The following is a 14495-nucleotide window of genomic DNA, read 5'->3' on the forward strand; positions in this document are numbered from 1 at the left end:
ATATTTCTCATTGTTATTGGAGAAAAGAGGCTGAACCAGGAAGAAGTCTGTGCTTTATGGGGAAGGTGATTGCTCCCAGGGACTCTGATCACTTGTGGCAAAAATTCACACAGGTTCAGAAGCATTTTTTTAAAATGTTCTCCATCAATCCCATGAGAGCCCTGGTCCCAACCCATCACCAGACACATCTGAAAGCTGAGAGTGATGAGTGAGTCCTGGTGAATGAGGGCCTGTACCTTTGTCTGGATCTGAGTCACCTTCTGACAGGTTGCTCTGTGTCATACCAAAAACATCCCTGTGTACTATGCACATTTGTTGTCAGCTGGAGTTGTCTTATTGTGTTGAAAATAAACAATAACGACATTAATGATTTGCCCTAGAACACACACTGGTAGCAGCATTGCTGTGGTAATTGTACTTCAGCACTTGACAGGTTCATTTTTCAGACGTGAAAGTAAAAGTAGTTGCCAGTAAAGTAAAAATACCAGTAAAAATCTGACACTGGTATTACAAAACCTATCTGAATTGTATCCTAAGGGTGGTCCTGGGACAGGTAAGCCCATGCACACAGTGAGTTTATGGTCATATCCTCCAAAGCAAGCTCTTTCACACCAGCACGCTTGGCATGCTAGTGCAATGTCAACCATGACTGCAGTGCTACCTCCAGCAGTTCAGCCAGACAGACCCAGGTGGCCTGGAGGTGAGAGCAGAGGTGCGGTGCTCAGCGCTGCACCACGACAGTCAGCCAGAACAACACTCTTTTCATGCACGTGTGTGTATACAAACCAATTTCGTATACACATATATAGAGATAGATTTTATACTACCTTGCTGGGACAAAAGGAGCCTCTTTTTGAAAACTCCATTGCCAGATGCTACCAGGCAATATTACAGGAACTTTTTACTCAGAAAAACTCCTCAAACTCTTTTCCAAGGATACATGAACTTATTCCTCCCACCATTTAGCTTGTTACTAAGCAAGAGAAAAAAACCCACCCACTCTTATCCAGCATAGCTCTTGCACACCCATCTGTGTATTTTGCTTGTAATACTCAGTACTGTTGAATTCAAACACAGGTTTAACACATAACTTACAAGTTATTCCCAGAATTGAAACAGTTGTGTGGACTTCCTTAGGTTTCAGAATAACTCCTTCATAGAAATGCCACAGTCAATCAATTAAGAAAGCTAAAAGTAATCAGTCACCCACGGTTGATTGGATTTAGCAGTTGGTGAATGCTTTTTGTTCTTGGATCAACTACACCCACTTTCAAAGCTGATTAAAAATTTTTGATGATCTCTTCCACCTGTTCAGGATGATAAAGTGGCTCCAAAACTAATCAGCCCCAAAACTAATCACCTCTAAACCCTGGGTAAGTCAAAAGTAGCTCTTAGCAGGCTGCAGCCTCGTGTGGAGACAAAAGCAGGTGAAAAGTAAAGCAACATCTGTGTAAGAAAAGTTTCTAGACATCAGTTTTTGAAGCCAGTAACACTTAAGAAGGCAGTATCCTTGGGCACAGTAAGAGCAGAGACACTGCCTGCAAATATTCAGTAACTGCCCCTGGTTTGGGCTCTCCTCTCTACCTCACCCAGGGCAGTAGGAAGGCACCACACAAGTGCACTGGTGTGGAAAAGTGTCATCATGGGTGAATCTTCAAAACTTGACATGACAGAAACTGCACTGCTGGTACTTCTGAAGAAAATAACAGCCAGCTTATTAGGTTGCTTCCCCTCTGTGTGGGATCAATGAAGTCAGAAAAAGACCCTGGATCCTGGCAAAAGCTGAGCTGCTGCTGGCCGTTTGGACTGTTGGATGATTGGGAGCATGTCATGTATGTGTGTGCCTGCTCAAGCCTGACACTCATTTAACGGCATGAGGGGGCTGTTTAGTTTTCCATTTCTTTCTTCCATCTGTGGATACTGGAGATCAAAAGTTGGTGAACGAACATGATGTCCTGCCTCTTCAACAACCATAGTGGAGCACTCTGAGAGAGTTTGCAAAAATGACAAAAAAGGTCTCTGAGGACGTCATGTTGCAATCCTAACCATTTGGCCAAACAAAACCCATCTGCCATCATAATATGAACCTGAAAACAAAGCTGACAAAGAGAGGAGTTGCAGGACCCTACAGAAACCTTCCTGTCTGTGGTACCATTATTTTGTATTGTTAAACATGTACTTCAAATATTTGCATGAGTAATGGCCACATAAAAAAATACAACAGACAAAAAGACCAACCGCAGTGTGCTATCACTACTTGAGCCATTGCCAAAACACTCTTTAAAATATATTTTCTGCTGAAAAATACAAATAAAAATTACCTAAAGTTTCATGTAGCATGTAGCTAAGGACTAGATCCTTAAGCTGATGCAAGTCAGGGCAGTTCCAGTGAAATCAGCTCATACCACCTGCGGGACCAGATCAACTCATTTATCCTTACGTTCTTATTATTGTCAGTGTCACCTTTCCTAGGCCTTTCACATTATGCTGCTTCAATCAACCCAGCAGCCTCTTTAAGTGGAACATCATAATTCAATTCTAACCTCACATTTTTTTTCCAGAAGCATTTTTTTCCAAGGGAGTTTTAACCGATTCTTCAAAAAGGTGAAAGTAAATGCTTTCATATTTGTCATATATTGCAAATCTGCTGGTTGGAAAGTCCCAGGTAAGCTCTCAGACACAGATTAATGAGGTAAGCAGATGAGTTGGGCACTCCCTCAATTCCCTGGGGATTTCCATTGAGTTTCCAGGTGATCCCATTGGCACATGGTAACAGAATGGCACCGAGCTGCATAGCACTTCTGAAAATTTGAGGCTGGAGTTTTTAAGGGACTTTTGGATTTAAACCTACCAAAAACTCTCTCTGATGCCCGCTCACCTCCCAGATGTTTGCATTTTCAAAGTATGTGTGATTTTGGCCAGCCAGAGTTGCTGAACAGCCTAAATGCTGATGCCGTCCCAGAGCTAATGACCTTCCCCCAGCCTTCAAATGAGTGGGAGCTCAGAGAGTATCTCCCAGGACAGGGGACACCCACCCATCCCCTCACTCGCTGAAGGACCCTCCCGTACCTTTGACCCTGCTCAGGCCAGGTGCCAAGATGCTCAGGTCAGACCACCATTGCTGGTGAGGAGGCAAGACGACACCTTTCATGAAAGCCACCATCCAAATAATATTTTTAGTGTCAGAGAAGGGCTGATTGTGAAGGCCACAGGAGGCAGGAATGAAGAAGGGCCTGCAAGGGCAGGACCTGCCTTGGGCAGCTCCCACGGAGCCTGGCTCAGGGCAGCATTTGCAGCAGGCTCCAAGGCGTGAGAGGCACCAGAGCAGCAGAGCAGGTCCCTCCATGGCTTTCCAACCTCTCTGAGCTTACTTGGCTTCTTGCTGTGACAGTAGGCTTCTGAAAAATCCCTCCCCCAGGTGATTATGATGGAGACATTTTGGAACATTCATCAGCAAGACACTTAATGCAAGGCTGAAAATCCAACCGGGAAGCGGGAGCTCGTTACGTGAGCTGCTGCATCCCTCGGCTAAGCAGCTCCAAAGCAGCATTAAAAAGTTGGCAAAGAGGCACCTACCTGCACCTGTAATTGCCTAACAGCCCTAGACTGCCCAGCCCTGGGATTTTAGTTATTGACCCCAGGGGAGGCAGGTTACCTTAGTAGAAATGGGAGGACAGCAGGGTTCCTGACGGTGGTTCTGTTCTGCTGACCAGTGCTTTTTTTTATTTTAAAAACAGTCTTCAAAAAATGTATGCCAAAATGCCTCAGCCCATTTAATTCATTACAAGATTTTATAGAACAGAATCATGAGTAAGTTCAAAAGCACTATAAAAACAAGGATTTCATTATCTTTTGTTGGTCTGGTTACAGGCTAGTAATCCACAGCAGATTACTGGAATATAATTGCCCTATACATATATGCATATATGTATAAAAGTAAGTTAGTGTAGTATATTCCTGTGGCTACTCTCTCCATCCACCCATGGAGAATACATTTTACTAAGCTGATTGGAATGGAATGCTTTAGGTTTTAATTTTATTTTTTAAAGAAAATGTCTACATATTCATGTAACTTTCTCAGAGGCTTCTGTAAACAAAGAATTATGTTCAGGGCCACTGCCAGAAATAAGATATGTCAGAGGTCTGTAACCCATTCAATAGAAAATCAGTCAGTGGCCCAAGGGTACTTCCTTGCAAGGGAAAGGGTAAAATAACTGAGGTCAAGGCCTCAAACGCAGCTCTACTTTTAATCATGTTGTTGCTTTAGAGCATAACATGCTTTCTTTTTTTCTTCCCGATTGTCAAAAACCATTTTGTTTTTCTTGACATGTCTAGAACAGCCCCAACGTCTCTAGATAACCCATATCTGTTCTTTGCACTACTCCATACTCAGTCCATGGGCAGCTATATACATTGCCATTGAGATGCAAATATATAGGCTTTATATGTAAATAGACTTGCTTGCCTCACACTGTTGTATAAGTGAGTGGAAAGCGTTAGGGGCAGAGAGAGAACGAATGCATTTTTGGTAAGGCAATACTTCAGTAAAATCCATATACTTGGAAGAAAATTAAACCATTGGGGTAAAAAGTTATGATAGGATGACTTCTTAGATTTGAGAGCTAAAAGGGAAAAAGAACAGAGAACCAGAAAGAGAAGGGAGAGTACCCAAGTGTTCAAACCTCACAGGACATTTTAAGAAACAACTGTTTCAAATAGATGTAAAGGTTTGCCTTTCATTTCACAATAAAACTAAATAATTGGTAAAACTTCTTTGTGTGTATGAAATGGAATCTGTTTTTCCAGCCATAACACATTCTCTCTTAATACACTGACCGGCTGAATAAAGGCACCAGGAGAAACACCCAGTTGGCTGGTTTACTCTGTCAAGTACAAAAGGACACAACAAACTTGCTTTAAAAATTGTGTCATCATCAGGGCTTTCCTTTTCAGCACTGTACGATACGGTTCTGCTGGCATCACTGGAATCTTTCCCAAGAAGAATTTGGTTCAAAATGTTTTTCAAATAGACAAGTCAAAGCTTAAGAAAATTTCTAGAGGAGCCACCATCCTTTCTGCAGTACCTGTGAACTGCGTACATATATAATTCAGATAATGAAAGTGCCAGAAAACCTGTACATCCTAAACTAAGCAGCATCATTGTAAGGACGCGATGGTTAAGGACATTACACCCTCGGCACTCAGACTACATGGGTACACACGCCCATACGTGTGTTACCATTACACAGCAATATCCTTCACACAATATCCACATTCTCAGTATCTGGCTTGGAGCCCTCGTCACAGAAACCGTCCCTCTCCATTTTCTGCCGCTCCCAACGCTCACACGGCTCCGGTTTGTGTTTTGTCCCTCAACTTCTCCCTCCCCTCTCTCCTGCTCCTTTCACGTTCTCCCTCTCTGCCCACAAGTCTCCAACTCAAGCCCACCAACCCATGCCAACGCAGGCCACAGGCAGAGCAGCAAGTGCAGTAACTCAGCAGCAAGGTCACGGTTCCCACATTAGAGGCGAAACCCTGGCCCAAAGGAAGCTGCAAAAACCGTAGGATTTCTGCCAAGGTGACATCTGGCCCCAGGCAAAGTTCAGACAGCAGGAGACCAGGGAGGGAGACTATTCCCAGCCGATCCCAGGCGTGCAAATGAAACATTATGATCCTGCAGGTTTTTCCCAGGCGTGGTGCCCATGGATACTACCTGATCTCCAAGGAGAAATCACTGAGATCGTTAACAAGGTCAGCCTGACTGCAGCACCCTTCCCACATTACAAATATTCAGCACACCACACAATCCGGGACGGCAACAAGAAAAAGTAACATGCTTTAAGGTACACACGGGAGTTACGCACTTTAAATGAACTTGGGGAGTGCGTTCCTGTGAAATCTACTGAAGAGAATGAATCCCTTTGGGGCAAACACCAGGATTATTACTCTGACTTGTGTATTCGTATCTGTCGGGGAATAACACTAAATTAAAAAAACATGCAATAATTAGAAATAGTCCGTTTCAGGTTTGTACAGCAACTACTTTATTATTTTCAAATGCAAATGTTTGCATTGTTTGCTATTTTACAATTTTACAAACTAGGTATAAAAGACCATAAATAAATGACATAAGTTATGTGTACCTAAAATTCATGGAGGGGGAAAAAAAATTACAAATTAAAACAAAATAGAAAAATCTATATATCTAACCCAGAGATCATTCAAATGCACGAACCAAGAAATGCTGTTAGATTTTTTCAGTATGAACTAAATTATAATATGCCTCATACATTCTAATTTTAACCACAGTCCTTGCATATTCCAACATACTTGCAGTGATACAAAAAAATAAATGCACTCTCTTTTTATTTGTCTGATTAGTATTTCAGATTTTTTTTTCTGGTTATGAAAATGTCACATAAAAGAAAAATACTGCTTTTTAAGTCCTGTTTACTGGTTACTTACCAGCCTTTTGTATTTTATACATATATATTTTGAATACATAAGATCCATCACAAAATTAGTACAGCAAGAAACCTGGACAAACATCAACCAGTGGTGTGTGAGCAGGACAATTTCGTAACAAACAGAGGCTGAGCATGCGGGACAGTGCTGGCGGTGACCTCTCCCGAAAGGGGCAGCAGCCGGCGGCCCTCGCCCCGCCCGGAGCAGCCTCTCGGGCAGCCCTGCCCGTGCCCACCGCTGCCGGCAGCGCCGCTGCCCCCGCTGCCCCCCCGCGGGGCGGCCGCTCCCCCCCCCCCCCCAGCGCAGGCCAAGCGCGGGGGGCAGCGCGGAGGGAAGGAGAAGGACGCCGGAGCAGCTCTGGGACGCCGCTGTACGGCTCTGGTCAAGGCTGAGCCTCTTCTAGCGGAGGGCACCCGGCCTCCGCCGGCTCTGCTGGAGCCAGCCCCTGGCCAGGGCTGCCGGCTGCGCTGCCCTGGGTGCCACGGCCGGCGCCCCGGGGAGCAGCGCCTTGTCCCCCCAGCGCCTGCCCCCCCCCAGCGCCCAGCGCTCGGACCCTCCCCGGGCTCTAGCGCACAGCTCCGCTCAAACGAGCTGGCACCACGTTAACGGTGAATTCTCCAAACACAAAAAGCTTCTCTAGGTAGTAAGTTGCAGCTCTGTTCCTCGGGCCACGGAAGGAAGCGTGCCTTCCCCTGCACCTCACCAGCTCTCCATCACCCGCACGAGGAACAGGGCACGTTTCACAACTCTCTTGCTAACTACTGTAACCTCGTTACATTTGTGTTCCTTAACTGTGCTGGGAGCAAATGAAGTGGTTTGATTATTACAAGTTTTCACAGCTTGCACACAGAGCAAGGTGCTTCTGTGAATGGAAGAATTGCATATATTTGTTCGCATTCAACAAGTCTTTAAAATCCTATTTTTGCAGATAAAAAAGACTACTTAAGAATTCTGTTCAGGGTTAGCAGATGGATGCCTCCATCACCTTGCCATTGAGACTGGTCGGTCTTGATCATAAACAGGGCATTAGTACGAATAAATGACACTTACGAAAATCTTTAGCACCCTTAGAAATCCCGTGATCCACAACTCCAAAACTAACTTGAAATTGCCCCTGTTTCAGGCTGCAGAACTACGCATAAAGGTTAGTGTGGCAGCTAAAAAATACACTTATAGATACAGAAATTTAAACATTTTTTCACGTGTGTGTTCTTGCTACCGTTGCAGACAAGAGCTACGGGCCTGCTCTCATATGACAGGGGACTCCTGCGCTTCCAGAGGTGTGTTCGGCACATTCACAGGCAGTTCTACACACGAGGTGACTCGCACACAAACACACGCACACAAGCACACATACGCACCTTTCAGAGGAGATAATAATCCATTATCCACTCAAGGAAAAAAAAATATATTTATATCACTGCAATGGCACGTTTTGTGTAAAATGTCACTTCAGCAATGTATATAGGCAGCTCACAGGAACTGGGTTCTTTGCTGCGGCACCTGGCCTGGCGTCCATGGTAAGATGTGTAGTGCTCTGTCATCTGCATTCGTCCGAGATGCAGCAGTGACAATCAGGGGGATGAGGAGAGAAAATAACAAAATGTATAAATAAAACTGAAGGCAGGAAGAGAAAGCAGAAAGGGAGGGGAAAAAAAAATCCAGAAGTCTGCACGGCTTTGACACAGTACATTCCTCAAGTGACAACTGGGTGCTGAGTCTTAACAACTTAGTTATCTCTCAATGAAGAAAAAAACAGAGTGGGTGGCATGGAAAAAGGAAGATAAAGTAAACGTCACGCTCTCTTCAGGGACTGATAACTGTTCAGCGTGTGTTTTCCAGAATCAGTGCTACGGAAGACGCAACTGTGGATCCAGAAGGCTTCATGTCTAGTCTATGTTCCTCCATGGTCAATATGATCAATAGGACGGGCTATGAGGCCGTGAAAGCAAAATCTAATTTCCCTGCACAAAAAGAAAACACAAATATATTAAACAACATGCAACAAACCAGACACGCACGCCTGCCCGTAATGCCTCCTCTCAGATTTCCCAGCAGAAGCACTGCTGCATGTAACCAGCCCCTCCTTGGCTGGCGCAGTTGCAGATCCACATCAAAGGAAAAGACCCGAACTCCTCTCTGCCGCGGTGAGGCAGTGACATGGCAGCAGGTTAATGGAATTAAACCTCTCCCCAGAGAGGGGAGAAGGACTTACTAAAGGACAGAGAAGGAAGTAGGAAGAGATGCAATTCTCACACAAACAGGGGGGCTGAGGGCAAATGCAGGAGGCTGCAGGGCCCTGCCACGCTCTCGCTGGCTGGTTCGGCGGCTGGGGACAGCGAGACAAATACAACCAGCAGTTCTCACAGGGTGAGAACCCTTTGCCTTCCTTGTCCCTTTGCATTCCCTCACATTATTTCAAAGTCTTAATTCCATGACATACCTTATAAACAGATATTTAATCTATCTATATATATTTATATGTGCCACCTATTTTTTTTAATCTGCTCTCCTCCACCTAAAACCACTTTCAAGAGGATGGCCCCTCACTGGCCAGATTTTATCACAGGGAACACAACCACCAGTGGCAGTTCTGAAAACCTGGCACCTGAGCTGCCTTCACAGTTTTCATTCTACAGGGACAGAGCTTTTCATTTTGTGTGGAAAAACATTGGAATGTTTTGAATTACTGTTACTAGACTCCAAGAAAGCAATTTTACAAACTGGCCAGAAAATTGGGTGTATTTTGTTTTTACGTAAAAAGACAATCTCAACAGAATGCAACAGATTTACAGCATAAGGAAATTTAAAGTTTCTCTGCATTTAAGAAGCAAAAGAATTTTTGCTGCTGAAAGTACAAGTGTCAGGTCTTTAAAATGAGTAACCACTTCTTATGTTGCCTGGTGAAATGACATTAAGACATGCTGGTTTAAGTAGTTTTTTTAAAGAAATCTTAAATTTCTTGAAAAGGAAAAGCCTTTATAAGTAATACTGCAGAACAGTTTTTACTAAGCTGTCATGACTTGACAGGATCCACATTTAGCATCCCATATTCTGAACAAGTTGTTTTCTGAGAAAGTTGGGGGTGAGGGAGAGTTAGTCGTTAAAATCAGCAAGTTATTGTTAAAAGTGACAAAAAGTGATGTGAGTGACGATACAGTAAGTGTGACTTGTCCAACTGAGTGAGCTGCTTTTGATTTAGAATAATTGCTATTATTAAAAAAATCTGGCATATAAAGCCACTAAATCTCTTCTGAATTTGTTGACAGGTGCGGAGCGAGACCAAAATACTATAGACCAAAGAACCAGTCTTAGCACCATCAAAATATAAATCTCACCTTTCTGACATTGTGCCTGGCACAGCTGAAACACAATGTCTGTTCTAGAGGATGTGTCATGAAAATCCTCCTCCTACCCAGCACAGCATTACTCAAAAAGAGTAATAAAAGCTTCAATGTAAATAAAATTCAAGCCTAAATGTGTTCAGAGCTTTACTGGATAAAGCGTTATCCTATGTGACCTAAGGAGGACAACCACATTCCTATAGCAGTCACCTCCACCCAGTGACCCAGGGGATGCTTTCATTCACTCAACTTTCCATCTGTTTCTCAGAGGAGTTGGAGGGCAGCTTGTCAAGCAGGTCATGCTCCATCTTGTTTGCCGTTCTTGCAGAGGGGTGCTGAGACCTCAGCCATGCAGCCTACACCTGGCACTCACACCCACACCCGCCTTGATAATCCAGCCTATGGGGCTGGTTTCAAAAGTGAACTTGGTTCCCACAGCTGATGAGACTGGATCACTGTGTCTGAAGTGTAACGCTGATGCACAACAGAGCTGTCACCATGCCTGACACCCAAACTCTGCAAAACCAGGCAGGCAGCGTGCACAATTCCATATCTTTCTGCTCCCCCTCCCATAAAACCACTGGCACAGCAACCGAGACTGAGCTTTCTAAAATACAAATATTGGTTCTGCTGTTGCTCATGAGAGGGCAGAAAAAGTCCTTTGTTCTTCTTGGTACATTTATGAATATATGTACTTTACAAGGTTATTCTTTCTTTCACGGGATCCATATGTGTGGGTTTTTCCACCCAAAAAATAAGGGCATCCCTGCTGCTCTCAGCGCAAAGTGGGGTCAAGCTCTTAGCACTAAACTGAGTGAGCCACAAGACACACTCCTACACCTTGTCTGCACATCCTAACATGCAACAGCTTGAGAGCAAGACCAGATTTTGAAACAGTGCAATTTTCACTGTCATCAAATAGAGCAAACAATGGGAAACACAAAGCAATTAGTCTGGGTAACCAGCACAAGTTTATACAAACGGGTTGGGAACCCCAAATAATACATACCACAGCACCTTTTTTTCCCCCCCAAAACAGTGATGAAATCCTAGCACAGTTTAAGAAATAAAGCACCATGAACATTTTGGACACTGTACTTCCACTGACCTTCTCCATGTGTCAAAGGGAACCGCTTCTTGAAAGAGAAAAGAAGTCTGAAAGCTCCACAGCCACGATTGTCACAGCTGACTACTGGCAAGATGTTCACAAAATGTCTTTAAATGGTAGGCTTCAGCACGGCCAATAATCTCCCCAGAAGTCCAGTTTTGCCCAGTAATCCACGAGGTGGGTCATTTCAAGTCTCAAGCCCATAAATGGGTAGATCACTCATTGTCAGGCACTGATTAGCCAAATAATATTCTCACTGAGGTTTCTGCAAGGTATTAGTGATGCATCAAGTCTGCAAAAAATATCCTAGGGCAGATTCTTCATTCCAGTGAAAGATGCACAACGGTGGTTTCACCCACAAATAAAACACTATGGTTGTAATCCTACGGGTCACAGGGAGAAGGAAAGTAATTTTGTTTTTGTTTTTTAAGCACAGTATCTGTCACCAAACATAGCATCAAAACTTGAATGTGACTTTATATTTATATAGATACATGTATTTTACATATCGTTGATCAACAGAGAAGTATGTTTCAAGAAACAATTTGTTCCAGGTCTGGTTTAAAATGACGGCTTGCCATTTCTGGAGGCCCCCCTCCCAACACACACGCTCGGTTTCCACAATCTGTACATCAAGCAATGCTGCAGATCTTAATTTCAACGGGCAAGGAGACGAAGTAAAAAAAGTGCAGTTCTTCAATTAAAGTGCATGGATGAGGTAAACTAATTTCAAGAGTTTTGAGTTTATTCAGTACTGGCTCAGACGGGAACCATCCTGCCGTGCATCTGTTGCATTTGGGTGCGCATTGCTTGAACGCTGCTCAAGATCTTGTTCTGGTGCGCGATGGCAGTGATCCCGATCCTTGCCAGGTCACTGTGGAAAGCAAAAGAAGAAGCAGGGGGCTGAGAATCGTGGATCAGACTCTGGTACAGAGAAAAGTATTAAGAGTCAACCGCAAGCAACAGCAAAAGCAAGGCAGATGTACAGAAATGTTTAATTAAATAAGTGAAGGCATTGTGGAGGCATTTTAAAGTTATCCTCCATCCAAATGAAAGGCATTCCATTCCTTTAATGAATGTAATGATATGCAGCACAAAGCAAAAGAGGCCGATTAAATCCAGATTTACCAGTTTTTTTGTTATATCGCTGAGTACTTACTCCTGGTTCATATGCACCACAGCCTCTAGGGTGGTATAGCCAGCAGCTGTGAAGTTATCCTTGTATCGCTCCATTTTAATGGCTTGGAGCCAGTCACCAACAGAAACAACCGCCGAGAACTCAGGGGAGCTCGGATCCAGCAGGGCTGTGCTAGGTCTGGATGACAAACAGTGAAAGACAGAGAAATGGTGTCAGCTGGATCATGAATTGCAAACCAAAGCTTGGTCTCTGTGACAATTACCCTCAATGATTAGGGAAAGTAAGGGATAGACGTTGGCCCAGAAAAACTGGTGGCTCTCTGCACAGCAACATAAATCAATGCAAGAAACTTAATGAAATGCAGAGTAATAGGCCAATTTTTGCAAAGAATGAATTTGACCTTAGGTTTCTATTTTTGCTTTCAGATCTAATTTGAACTGCAACGCTGCTTACAATTTCCACCTCAGATGCAACCAAGTTCATAGAAAATGCTTTTATTTCAAAAAACAAAGATGGCAAAGCTGGAAGGTGTTCAGCCTACTGGGTCTGTATCTCACAGGCAGCAATGCAAGACCTTGCCAATCCTGCATGTGTCAGACCTCAGCTCAGCAACTATAGAAACACTACTGAAGTATGTGCAAAGAAACTGGGAGCTCACAACCCGCCAGACTGGTTTGGAGGGCAAAACTCAGGGTGGGTTCAGATAAATCCTGTTTCTAGCCAGGTTCGAAGGCAAGCTCAGTGCATTCAATCAAACTCAGGACAGCAGGGAGTTAATCCCCTCTTTAATCAATCCATTCCTGACCGGCGCGTGTGCCAGGAGTGGCAGGAATCATGCAAGCTTTGATCTTTGTTTGCACTGTGGAATGTGCTTCTCATTTTCCCTTGCACAAATTTGTGAATAATTATTTTTACAAAATTTGCTTCTCTTATTAATATCTCATTTATTATTTCATGTATATTGTAAATCACAATTTTATTAAACCATTATAAATTACTACTATCTACCTAACCAAAACAATTATCATTTAGCAATTTATTTGAAAATGCGCATCATCAACGATTATGTGTGCAATAGCATAGTTATGTCTTGCCTAAGGCACCGAGTAGATGCTGGTAATACTTGGTACAACTCTTTTACTGTAGTATCTAACATAAGACCAACGATAGCAACCTAATTATATACAATTATGCTTCACATATAAAGTCATATAATATATTAATAATGTTACATGCATATTTGAAATTCATATTCCAAAGAGAAGAAAAATAAAGATCTATAAATAGCCATGAACATGAAATGACCTTGAATAAGCTATTAACTCACATACACACACACAAAATGACCCTGAATGGGCTATTAACTTTTCTAAAATCTATATATTTTCAAAGAGCACCTGTAAATTGGAAAGAAATCAAAATGGAGGAGTTCGTACTGTGATTCTCAAATTAAATTATCACAGCAGATCTTATTGTGATTCTCACCATGTAAATTATTTAAGCCTCAAGTGTGGATATACTTTTGCCAGGCTACCAATGCAGTTAGGGCAATCTGGAAGATATGTGGTGATAGTGGCCTCAGAGGGTTAATAATCTCTCTTCTGATAATGTACATTGTAAGCAAGAGTCACAAAGGGACCTACAAGTTTAAAAATTAAAATATATTTTTCCAGGATGTTGTTCTGTTGGAGGCTGAATCAGAACCTCTGTTACTCCTTCACTGATTCAAGAAACTTAATTTTGTATTGCCCAATGGATATTTTTGTACCTTCCCTTCTACTGAAAAATATTTTCCCATTATCTTCCTCTTGTTTCTTTTCTTTTAAGCTTTTTTCCATATTTGCTGTAAGCAAATTTACCTGACAAAGCAAAGATATTTGAAAAAAATAGAACAATGCTGGTGTAAATTAGTAAAGCTCATATTACTTCAGCAGTGTTTCACCAGCTTAAACAAACTGCTGATCTGTCCCAACAAAGATATTTTGGTTTTACCCTACAACTCTGGGAGTTTCCTTCCTACCGCACTTCTGCACGTACCAGGTATACCATGCTTAGCAAACAAAACAAAACACAAATGTAATGTGGGATCGGTGGAGACATGAAACTGGCTTTCCACAAAATTAAATTCAAATTCACATAAAAATTAATCCACACCTTCCCAATGCCCGCAAGGCGTTGGCTGTAATGCCGTAACGCTCATTTGCAAATCCTACACAAATCTAGGGTTTATAAAACTTGATGATGTATTTTTCCTGCAGAAAACCACATCACTCCTGTTAGCTACACTGCATTAAGGCTACCCACTCAAGCCCTTTCACTAGGGGGAGAGGGAAAAGACGCAACAAACTTTGTCTTCAGACAGAGCTTGCCTGCATCAGAACTTTTTCAGGACATGCTTAAGACTGTGCTATAAAACTGGCTAGCATTGGTGTGATAACAG

The 14495-nt window shown here is 42.9% G+C and overlaps 1 protein-coding gene across 1 annotated transcript in view; it reads right to left on the reverse strand.

The window, feature by feature from the left end:
* Nucleotides 1-6020: 6020 nt before the first annotated feature.
* The window catches only part of EPHA4 (EPH receptor A4), a 108964-nt gene continuing 100489 nt past the window's right edge, over nucleotides 6021-14495 (reverse strand). Inside the window, exons 16-18 of the mRNA XM_074833684.1 lie at nucleotides 12077-12232; nucleotides 10918-11791; nucleotides 6021-8429 (exon numbers count right to left, since the gene is read on the reverse strand). Coding sequence (XP_074689785.1) covers nucleotides 11677-11791; nucleotides 12077-12232 — 271 coding nt within the window. The 3' untranslated portion in view covers nucleotides 6021-8429; nucleotides 10918-11676. The remainder of the gene's footprint in view (nucleotides 8430-10917; nucleotides 11792-12076; nucleotides 12233-14495) is intronic.

This window comes from Strix aluco, chromosome 9 (genome assembly GCF_031877795.1).
Source record: "Strix aluco isolate bStrAlu1 chromosome 9, bStrAlu1.hap1, whole genome shotgun sequence".
NCBI lineage: Eukaryota > Metazoa > Chordata > Aves > Strigiformes > Strigidae > Strix > Strix aluco.